Genomic DNA, 11,338 nt, shown 5'->3' with positions numbered 1-11,338 from the left:
CTTTTGAGCCGTCACTGCGTTCCTCGGGTCCCACAGGAAAAGCTCCAGATTAAATCACTTCCTCACACATTGTGATACTGTGGAGGCTGGACCACACTGTCCCTGTAACTAGTTAATGCATTGTTTTGATTTGGCTGTTGTTTTTTTACACACTAATTGGAAATTTGGGGAAATACATTTATTTTTCTACCCAGTTATAGACTGATAAAGCTCCCTGATCTGTGTGTTAAGTATGGAGACAGAGGTAAAGGAGCATTGTTCTTCCTAGGACTGAGGGCTTCTGGACTGAGATCTCAGATGTAGTATATCCACCTGATTATCACTAGATATAATTTAACTTAATGTTATTTTTTATGCTAGAATATAAGACGTTTTATGAAGGAGCATAAAAGTGATTTAATTGCATTCCTGATCAGAAAATTTAATTTTGATGTTTGAATGTTATGTTTGATTCATTTCTGGCCTCTCACTGAAGTCCAGTGTACTGTTTCTTGGCTTAAAGGGAGATAAAAAAAGTCTTGTTTCAGACATAGAAGAGCTGACCAACATAACAGGTCTTCTTTCGAAGAAGGGCAAACAGCTATCTGGCTTTGCCCAGGTTAGACATCAACATACTAGCACCTTAAAAAGGCCCAGTCAAACCAGAATACTGAAAACATTAAATTTGTATACATTTAGTTACCCAAATTTATGCCTCAAAGCAAGCCAACACAGCAGTGCTGGTTTTGAAAGAAACCAAATTAGTGTAAAGTAGATGTTTTTCTGTGGGTTAAGAACAGGCGCATCAGTGTCGGCTGCATTTGACTTACAGGAAGTCCTTCACTGCTAATTCAAACTGCACTGTTATCAATGCTGTGCTTTTCCACCTATGATAAGTCAACATGTCCACTGTAAAAACAACAACATGTATTTCTGCCTCTGATCACTGACACTAATACATGTATGAATTTATTTCTAAATAAGCTTTGGACTAGCATTAGCATCTTCATGTTAGCGCTTCCCTGTTAGATGTAAAACTGTTACCAAACCTCCAAAACTAATTACAGAAATCTTGGTATTTCCAGGCTTTTAAACTTAAAAACGTAACTTTATTTATTCCAGACACAGAAGCAGAAATAAAAAACTTCTAAAATACCATGGAGTGAGCATGCATCGAAGCCATGACAGATTTGTCATTTATTGAGCTACAGTGTTGTTTCTGCTTAGCTTTAGTTTCTGCATTTATCAGATAGGGCAGTGCAGACAGAGCAGGCCCTGCTGTATCTTTATGCTATGGGAGGCTAACTTCTGGAAACTTTCTGTGTGTTATGACACAAGTATATGATTATTTTAAGGAAAACTCTTTTCAGAGATTTGAGAGAATCAAGTGGATCAGTTGCCAAACCAACTGAGACTAGGTGGTTCTGCTCTGATGAAATAAAAAAGAAGACAGACAAAAACACAAAGAAGGACAGAAACCTGTAGTAACTTTGGCAGGAATATCTTAAGACCTCATCATGCAGGAAGTTGGTTTGAAGGCACCATGTGAATGCCACAAATATTCTAATAAAGATTTTTTTAAAGCATTTCCTGTAATGCTGATCTATTCTTTGGTGGAAGATGATGTCGCCACATTCTCGTACTCGCCATGGTCCGAGTCCTCCAGTTCGATACCTGGCACCAGGTTGTAGTACTCGGTTGACTGAGTCATGTAAGCTTTCTCCCTGTCAGCTGAGTCTTTCATCACTTCTGTGACACTCACCGTGTCCAGCTCTGTATTATTGGCCCCACCAGGCTCCTGCGAGCCTTGCCTCTCCTCTGTGGAGCTGGAGCGGCACGAGGTGACTCGGGGAAGAGACTCTACTGAGCCCAGCTTGATCTCCACTTCTTCATAGATGTCCCTGGTGCTGCCCAGGAGGGCGGATGCTGGGCGAAGCAGCAGCTGGTTCTTCAGGATCCCCTCTCCAGCTTTACCCTGCTCAGCCGCTGAAGGCTGCTGTTTGCTGCGATGCTTCTGGCCGTTGGAGCTGGAACTGTGAGGCCTCTTTTTTGAGCTGCTGAAAGTAGGCACTTCTTTTTTCTTCCTCGTCCTCCCACAGCACCAGCAGAGCAGCAAGGTGGACAGGACGAGGAGGGGAAGGACAATGAAGAGCGCTGTGAGGCCGGCTGGCCGACACGCATCGGTAACCTTCACCGACAACACAGTCCTGCCGGCCAGGTGCCAGGGAGAGAAGCAGGTCATGTTCCAAAGCAGATCCTGCAGTTTGATGGTGCGATTAGCCTCCCTTCTTGCCTCCAGGCCTTCCACTAACAAGCAAGAGCAGTCCCAGCGGTTCCCATCCAGCTCCAACTTTTGAAGCCTCGGATTGTCCAATATAGAGCTAGGAAGGAAATTTAGCTGGTTTTCTTCTAGAAACAACTTCTGGAGGTTGTTAGAGTCCTTTAGAAAGTCCCCAGGAAGCTCCTGAAGTAAGTTCCCAGCCAGATCCAGCTCCTTCAGACTGGGCTGTCTCCCCAGAAACCCACTTGGTAACATTTTTAGTCTATTATGACTCAAATAGACCTTCTGCAATGCAGAGGACCCAGAAGCCTCTTCGCCACTGATATCGAGAGAGCTGATATTACAGTTGGAGAGATCCAGTGTCACTATGTTTGTTTCATTGGTAAACACAGACCAGTCCACACGGGTGAAAGCAGATCCAGAGTAGTTCAGGCAACACACATCAGCAGGAACCTTGGAGGGAAACTGGGACATAATGGTGGCTCCTGGACAAACACATCCAACAGCAAGTCCTGTCTTCACTAGCAATATGAAAATCAGCCGGAGACTCCACTGGAAAACCATCTCTGAAACAGAAAAGACTGTTAAACCCAGCACAGAAAACATGACTTCATCACTACATATTGGTGCTCTGTCTGTTACTCCACCCTACCTGCTTCCTTGTCTCTAGGAAGGGATCCACTTTATGTTGGCTAACAGAGCTGGAATTATAGTTGTAAACCTAGCAGCTCCTCTGAGGACTCCAGGTTGCTGTGAGGATCGCAGGAGTTGGCATGGTGACGCGAATCACTGGGGATCAGTTGCTAGCTGTGAGAGAGGAAACAGATGCTTCTATGACTCTCACATGAAAGTAATCTCTTAACTGGCAGATGGGAGTTACACATGCATGAGTGGAGTGAAAAACCGGACTCTAATCTGAGAAGAAGGTTATCTACACAGACTTAGACCCCCTTAAATCTGGATCTATGTCTCACTTTAATGCCAACATGTCAATAAACTTGCTCTTTGAAACAACCTCCAGCATTTTGGTGTTTATGGTTGAAGTTGATTTAACTGTGTGTTTGTGTAAACCTGCTTGTAAGAATTTACTTTGTAAGGTAAATACAGTAGTACTTAATAGTTCAGTTTAAGCCTGAATTTTTGTTTAAATAATTATAATGAATTATAATGCCAGTCAGAAACACCCAAGCTTACTAGCATGCCTTGTAAAAAGTGATATACAACTAAAGTATAAAACTGTAGTTAGAAAATTGCTCGAAAGAAAGTCTTAAAGACTTCACGTGTGATGCAATCTACCAAATGCACAGTGTACAGGATGTACACGCTTTATACATGGAGATAAAAATGATGCTGAGGTTCATTATGGTCACAAAAATGCAGCAGGGTTTCCCACAGATTCTGAGTCTATTTGTGGAAGTTGGGGCCGAGCGTGTGTGTGTGTGCACTCGACGGGGGCACATGCACACTTCTTAAGTAAATAAACTGAAAAGACTACTTGGTGACAAATAAATAACAGATTAATAAAAGCAGCAGGTTGTGAGCATGAACTCTGTGGACATGAGCTGCACTTGCTCAAGGCAGCTTTGATTCACAGTAACTGTACCTGTAACTTGTACCATACAGAGTTTATATAAACCATGCAGATAAATATAAATAGCATCCATAGCAGATTTTAGCTATTCCCAGTTTGTGTTCTTTCTGTTAAATTTGGGGCTTGAAAAGCCCACATATTGTTGCTGTGATGGTTTTTCCAGAATCCTCAGTGACTCTTTGGACCACTGGGATAAAAATATGCCCTCCAATGAAGATAAATGAGATTTAGAACCTGTTTACAACATTTCTTGGAGCGAAAAATCTTTCTGTGCAATCAGCGAGCTGAATATTTTTACTTCCAGATGTAGAAGAGTCTGTGGGGATTCTTCAGAACAACAGTAAGTGCTTTTAAATGACCTTCTGGTGCATTTAAACTTTGCTGGTTAATTTAGTTTTGGAAAAACAAATGGTTAGCTCAGTGAATATATGCTCTTAATGTCTGTGTAGGGCACAAACTGGACTTAACTTCAACAGCAAAATACAAATGTGCTATTTTTATCCATAAATATAAACTTTGTTTTGTAGCGTCTGGACAGGTTCGTTTTGAAAATGTACGGGAATAAACAATTTCACAGCACGTGTAGTAAAAAACGAAGATGACTCAGAGGATGGTACCCAAAATGTCTTATTTCACTGTAATTTCACTCCATCGTAATTACTTTAAACTCAGGTTTCATCCCTGCCGTGTGTCTGGCTGGGAGAACGTGACACGACAATATTTTGGAAAACCTGCACTTGGAGACACAAATAAACTAATTGCTGGTCACTTCCTAAAACTCACATGTGTACTGTGACGCCGCCTGAACATGAAAGCGCATGTGGTCGGCATAAACAAGGCCTTTCTTTTCCAAATGACTTACATGTGAAGCGGGCAGGATGACACCAGCCGGGACGGAGACTGTGTTTGTTTCGCCCGCCAAAAAAAGGAATGCGATAAATTATCAAACAAAAAAGCAAGACCCACCACGGTCTGCCTGTAGACCTCATGTAACCATGGCAACCAACATTTGAAACCAACTTAAGGTAGGGACGGGCTTATCCCAAATAACCTTCATACAACTAAAAGGCACATGGTAACAACTGGCAACTAGTTACTGTTTCTTCCTGGGTTCAAACCTGAGCAGGGACCTTCTGGGTAGAGTGTGCATGTTCTCCCCGTGACTTTTATCTCAACTTATTGTTGCTCTTTGCTCACAAGCTCAAAATCTATTAGTTGTTCCTTGTACAAGACCAGGGGGTTAGGGCCTTGCAGTCTGTGACTCCAAGGCTCTGGAACAGATTACGACTCCAACTCTGTTTAGCTGACTGAAACTTTTCTGTTTAATCAGGATTTTTAATTTGTTTTGTTTTCATTTAACATGGTTCTCGTCTTATATTAATTGTGTTTTAATTCTTGTACGTGCTTTGTGACTTTTATGCCTGTGAAATGTGCTACAGAAATAAACTTTACTTACTTTGGATCCCTGGTTTCTCCTACCCCGCCTATCTCGGCTCAGGACACTCTCACCAAAGAGATTCCTAATCTCAGCCAAACTCCAGATGCCAGAATTAAACAAGTGATAGAGAACTTATCTGAAACCTTCTGAAACAGGGGTCCCCAATCCCAGTCCACAAGGGCCGGTGTCCCTGCAGGTTTTAGATCTCACCCTGGGTCAACACACCTGAATCACATGATTAGTTCATTACCAGGCCTCTGGAGAACTTCAAGACATGTTGAGAAGGTAATTTATCCATTTAAATCAGCTGTGATGGATCAAGGACACATCCAAAACCTGCAGGGACACTGGCCCTCGTGGACTGGGATTGGGGACCCCTGTTCTAAAATAAGAACATTTGCTTTCCTCTAAGCTGTTCTCTGGATTTTGGACCTTTGTTTGGGGAAAACAAGACACAAATCTTCAAGTCTCAGAAAGCTCAATGTATTTTCACTATTTTGATGTCTTATATCAAAAAGGGTTATATATTGAACCCACTCTATATAGCGACAGCACTCTCTGATAGCAGTGCGCTCCCAAGCAGCGAAATGCAAATCATTAAAACTGCTCATGAACAGGTTGCTGTGTTTGCCTGTTTGTTCCTCTTTTCATTTTCTCTTTTCAAATGTGGATAACCGTGTTCTGACTGGGAATATTCTGTGTGAATGTGTTCTAAATAATTTTGATTGTTTTGTTTACTGGTTCCATTTATCATACTTTTCTAAATGATTAAATACATTCTGGTAGAAATAAAAAGGGGGGCTAAGGCCTTGAACGGGCCTTTGATGTGTCAGTGGGATGTGTCCCAGCCAAAGAGGCTTGCCTTGAATCGTGCAGTCTCAGAGGCTCTACTGCCAACATCCTGGAGTTGGACAACACAATTCCCAGACCAGAACCAACCAGACATGTATATAATTCCTGGTTTACTCAAGTGTAGCGTTTTTAATAATTTTCTCAGACTCTTCCAGATCGTGAGTGTGCTCCTCTGTAAAACCAAATGTTCTCCTGGACATAAAAGAGGCACAAATGGCTTTTTTTCGACCTTGACTTAAAATATCAGCACAGCAGCGAGGCTCCTGAACAAATGCAGGAAGTGAGCGTCAGTGGAGAGAAATAATCTGCCTTGAGCTGATATCTGCCGCTTGTAGAGATGATCTAATATTTCTAGTATGAGTATGAGGGAGGATGAGATATGGTCGGTATGAAGGAGGCTGTATATGTTAAAGGGAAAGTCTGTATTAAATGGGATCTTATTGCACTTCTGACAGTGAAAACAGCTTCATAGAGAGCATAACAGCTTTAATTGTGTATTTTAATCGTCACTTTAGACTAAAACTAAATTCTTTAATATTAGCATGAAGTGACTTTGATTAAAACACATCCTTTACAGGGAATAGCTGATTTTTCCCAGCAGAGCCAAGCTGTTAATGTGAACTAGAAGCTTAGAAACGATACAGCACTGCAGGATCTTTTAATGATATCTGCTACATTAAAAAAAAAGTTTGACCAAGATCCAGACCGAATGACACATTTTACAGTTGAAAAACCGTAAATTAACCTTGTTAATGTTCTCTGTAACAATAAAGTACTATCCCTTAATAAACCTGATCCAGTGTGGCTGCACTGTTATATCTTCTTAATAATTTTCCAACAGACACATCTGCACTCGGCTACTGATATACTGGTCTAGCTTTAGCTGTCATATTGGACGTAATGGCTGGTATGGCAACAGAGCAACAGTCACTGGAGACGAGTTTCTGGACACCTGATAAATGTAAAGTCATTTACATCATTCTTGTTTTGGTTTGGTTTGTGCAAACTCCTGAGACAAATATCTGTCCTCTTTAGCAGCTACGTGCTCCAGTGTGTTCACCAGCTGGTTTCTAACTTTGTGTCTGCAGTTTGGTGCGAAGCCAGCAGTCCACAGACAGTTTACATAGCTTTTTAACACTCAGGAGAACAGTGAGAGTGAACCAACGCTGGCCAGAAAACAAAAGATGAGCTGAAAGACAGTAAAAGTGAGGGGTGAAAACAGTTATATCAGTCATTTGCTCCTTCTGCCGCGAGCATTCCTGGGATGACAAACAGGCATGTTTCCACTTCAGAGGAATAAAATCTGAATAAAATATGATCACTTCCATCTCCATATTTTTATTTTCTCATATTTATTCAGGACGAATCTGGGAACTTGAAGGTCTCCCTGCTGGAAACTAAACATCTAAATCTGTTGCAGAGTACTGAACATGTGACATTCACTTGTGCTGGGATGCTGATTAGTTGATATATGGAGTAAAGCGTCATTAGAGGGGACTTATCATTCTCTATAATTCTTTCTTTTTTTATTATACCGAGGCTCGATACAGCTCCTTGGTTCTGAAACAAATCATTGCCTTTAAGGCAAATTGCTTCTGATTGGCTGCTCTTCACAAACAGAAGGTTTCACAGCAGGCAGTTGGTACTTCTGACCTCACAGCCAGATCATTGTTTGGGTGGATGACTATATTATTATTATACGGAGCCAAGAGCAGGAAAAACTGTCTTTAAAAACACTGAGCTTTTTGGCTCACAGGCATAATACTTACACTTACTCTGACATCAGCTTTTAACACTCCGCTCATGTTTAATATTAAAATCCAGTCTTCTAATCGTATATGTATGACAGAAACAGACAGAGAGCACGTTAGGTCCAGATTAAAAAGCAGACATTTATTGATAAATCCTCCAAAAATACGGACAGCAAGACAGCAATCACCAATTTAAGATCTACCAGTGGATGTTCATATGTCATCATTTGAACAGAGCCTGTATAGTGCTGTGTTTATTTATAATATGCACCATTTCATTTGCATGTTGCACAGCCCTGTGAGAAATCTTTGTTCTAACTGATGGCTATCAACACCCAGGAACATCCCTCTGAACACGGAAAAGGAAAATGCGTGAAGGAAATAATTTGCCTGGAGTTGGACACTTTGGTTCAAATGTTCACACCCGAGTAGGAGCCAAGTCTGGACAGCTCTTGTATATGTGCAACTAAGTTCATGCAGTCGCTCGTTAAGATAACTGCATGTCTGAAATGTCAAACTCCCATCTCGCCCTGATAACAGGGGCAGTGAAAAGGTTATAGGGTCCCTGCTGAGCAGCATCTGACTGACATGCCTTGTTTGAGGTGTCAGTCAGTCTATGTCCAGTATTCAGTGCAAACATTAGCTGATGAGCTGATCTTTGGATTCTGACACTACACACAAACATAAGTCACTTGCTGACCTTTGCAGATCTTCTGAGTTACGCCTTTAAGAAGATTTAAATCTGGAGAACAAGGATGATCTCACTGACCAGCAATGTGAGTTGCTACATCCTCTCTGGGAGCAGAGCTTCCTCTGAAATAACGGTCTCCATTCTCCTTCATTTGAGCAGAAAATATCTGAGCTAAATTAGAGCTGCAGCTGACCACACACTGGGGTGGGGGTGGGGGGGTGGGGGGTGATTTGGGGGCTTATTGTGTAAAATTTTAATTTTCCAAACTCAATTATGTTAAATATACAAATTTAACTCAACTTAAGCAAAATCAAACTAATTAAATATTCTAAACACTTGTTTGGTGTATGGTCGACTTTCTGAATGTGATTGGATAGCACTGGGTCACATAGGTCCGTGACCACCTGCAGTGCTTAAATCTGGCCATTATTCATCATAAAAACATATTAAAAGCATTATTCTACGACTCGGACCAAAACAAAGTGGCTATAATTGAAAAAACAAACAAACAAACACGGGAACACCTCCTAAAAGTTAAGTGAAGGTGCGTTTTGACGCACAAACACGCAGTCCATATTTAAAAACAACACCTTACCTGCGATGTCAGCTACAGGCGTGTTGCGCTGAAACCCTGATGGACGACTCGAACATCACGCACAGCCACGGCAGCAGCTCCTCTCTCCTCTCTGCATCCCATCAAGTGGTCCGTCTGAAGGGCTTCCCCTCTTCCAGCGAATCCGGGGGCGCGTCTTCCTCCGAGAGGAGTGTGGAAACACAGCCTCCTGGTTGTGTGAGGGAGTGTATCTTTGTGTGGGTGTTAATAAAGTTAATCCTTACACAATGTGATCCTTTATTTGGTTGAAGACGACAGATTGAACCCTCGCTGAGCACCGGGCAAAGTTTAACTGAAGCCACTGAAGGTGTGTGATGTAGCAGGGCGCCACCTCTTGGTTGAAGTCGTTTTCAACATTTCACCGACTCAGGATCGCATGAATCCAGTGTCGGCGTATTTTAAATAATAAAAAGCAGATAAATATAAACTTGAATTCTAGCAAAAATTTTGTAAAAATTGAGTGCATATGTTGTATTGGTTATTTCATGCACTGAAAACGGCTGAAAGTGGCTGAGAAAAATGTCTGACTCGTATAATCCACAACCCACAGGATGGTGCTGTTCCAACAGTAAATAATCAGAATCAGAACACTTTATTAATCCCAGAGGGAATTATATAAAGAACTATTAATATCAAAAAAATAATTAATGGCACAAGTAAACACACTTGTCACTTTAGCAGGGGTACAGATACTTTGGCAAGAGTTGAATCAACGATTCAACTTTATTACTCAAGTAAAAGTGAAGGAGTATAGCCTCTGAAATATAGGCATTTATTAAAGTCAGACTTATATACTGGAAGATTCAAAAATTCATCTTAGAAACTTCCGATTGTTCCAAGTCCCAGTAATTGTGGCAGTTTGAAAAAGATTTAATAAAGGTTTCATAAAATAACAGTCAAATTTCAGATGAGAGAAGAAAAACAAACTAAATGAAAGTGGCTTACTGCAGAGTGCAATTACTGCACTTGTGTTCATTATGGACCGATTTCTGACAGAAATGTTACACACTGCAAATTCATTCCCTCACTCACTTTAAAATAAATAAAATACTGATCACCTCGATGCCCCTTGTATTGTGGCTCTCCTGCTTTGAAAGGGAAACTGCAAATACATGATTGCAACTACAAAGATATGCATGGGCCAGCTTCACTGATGCTCTGCTCCACAGACTTAGTTTTTTTAGGACTTCTGCCTCGGCCTAAACCAACACACTCTCAAAATTTGACCAGCTGTTCCTGAGACGTAAGGCTGAAAACTTTCCAGATTTTTTTTCCCTCTATTCTGAATATTGACACATTTAACCTGGTTTCCCTTTTAAGTGAAATTTTATAAGACTTGGTACATAAATATTTCAGGTATTGTCAAAATTCTGTGATCTTTGACCACCGAATAATTCACTTGAACACTCAGTTTCAGGCAATCTTCTATACTTTTGGATCTGTATGATGTCAGTGAGAGTGGATATCCCAAATATGATCATGTCAGCCACAAAGAAGCTCCATCCATCTGCTGTTCAAGCCTTATGCTTGTGATAGGCAACCAATCAGAAGAGGTTACATGGAGGCAGAGGAGACCTAAACTCATATGGAACTGTGAACCAAACAAAGCTCCTTTAATAAAGTGCAAAAAAATATGTTGAATTCCCTATAAACAAGAAATTATAATATAAAGACCAAAATATAATCAATTCAGTGTGGAATACATATGTGTCAGCAAATTTTCTACTGTGTTTTTCTCCACATACTGTCAATGATCCACTGAACAGCCCCCACTGTTGTTCTGAGGCAGCTCAGTCGTCCAAGTCACACATGAATGCCTTTTGGGAAGTCAAAGAGGCCATAAGCTTTACTAACACCTTTGCTTTTACTATGAGATGCAGCTTTAATGTTTTCTTTGTATGTGCACCAATAAGTTCTTTTTGTAGAGAACGACGGCGCAGTGAGGGCACTTCACTGACTTTAAATACATCACACGTGAAGAGAGCAGCTCTGTGGCTTCAGACTGTGCCGCCTCGGCAGGTGGTTTACAGGCGTCTGGAGGGGGAGCCGAGTTTGGCTGACAGGATGGCGGAGTGTCAACAGGTGACACAAGTGTGCAACAATGGTCTGACATTACAGAGTCCTCTCCAGCTGATGTGGGAA

The 11,338-nt window shown here is 41.3% G+C and overlaps 1 protein-coding gene across 2 annotated transcripts; it reads right to left on the bottom strand.

The window, feature by feature from the left end:
* Nucleotides 1-1,066: 1,066 nt before the first annotated feature.
* Nucleotides 1,067-9,641, bottom strand: si:ch211-106k21.5 (reticulon-4 receptor-like 1). 2 transcript variants are annotated; one of them, XM_040015280.1, is made up of 3 exons: nucleotides 9,179-9,641; nucleotides 2,913-3,067; nucleotides 1,067-2,826 (listed from the first exon to the last, which is right to left on the bottom strand). In XM_040015280.1, the coding sequence occupies exon 3, from the start codon at nucleotides 2,822-2,824 to the stop codon at nucleotides 1,583-1,585; it is 1,242 nt and encodes a 413-aa protein (XP_039871214.1). In that variant the 5' UTR covers nucleotides 2,825-2,826; nucleotides 2,913-3,067; nucleotides 9,179-9,641; the 3' UTR covers nucleotides 1,067-1,582. The 2 variants fall into 2 exon arrangements, with proteins under 2 accessions (XP_039871214.1, XP_039871222.1); XM_040015288.1 differs by lacking the exon at nucleotides 9,179-9,641 and adding an exon at nucleotides 4,714-5,438.
* Nucleotides 9,642-11,338: the final 1,697 nt, after the last annotated feature.

Source organism: Simochromis diagramma, unplaced genomic scaffold (assembly GCF_900408965.1).
Source record: "Simochromis diagramma unplaced genomic scaffold, fSimDia1.1 OVJJ01000205.1, whole genome shotgun sequence".
Taxonomy (NCBI): domain Eukaryota; kingdom Metazoa; phylum Chordata; class Actinopteri; order Cichliformes; family Cichlidae; genus Simochromis; species Simochromis diagramma.
The sequence above is the reverse complement of the archived record's forward strand: the minus strand, read 5'-3'. Positions and strand labels throughout refer to the sequence as shown.

Excerpts from the sequence above, each read along its gene's own strand:
- si:ch211-106k21.5 (XM_040015280.1), bottom strand. The coding sequence starts at position 2,824 with ATGGTTTTCCAGTGGAGTCTCCGGCTGATTTTCATATTGCTAGTGAAG.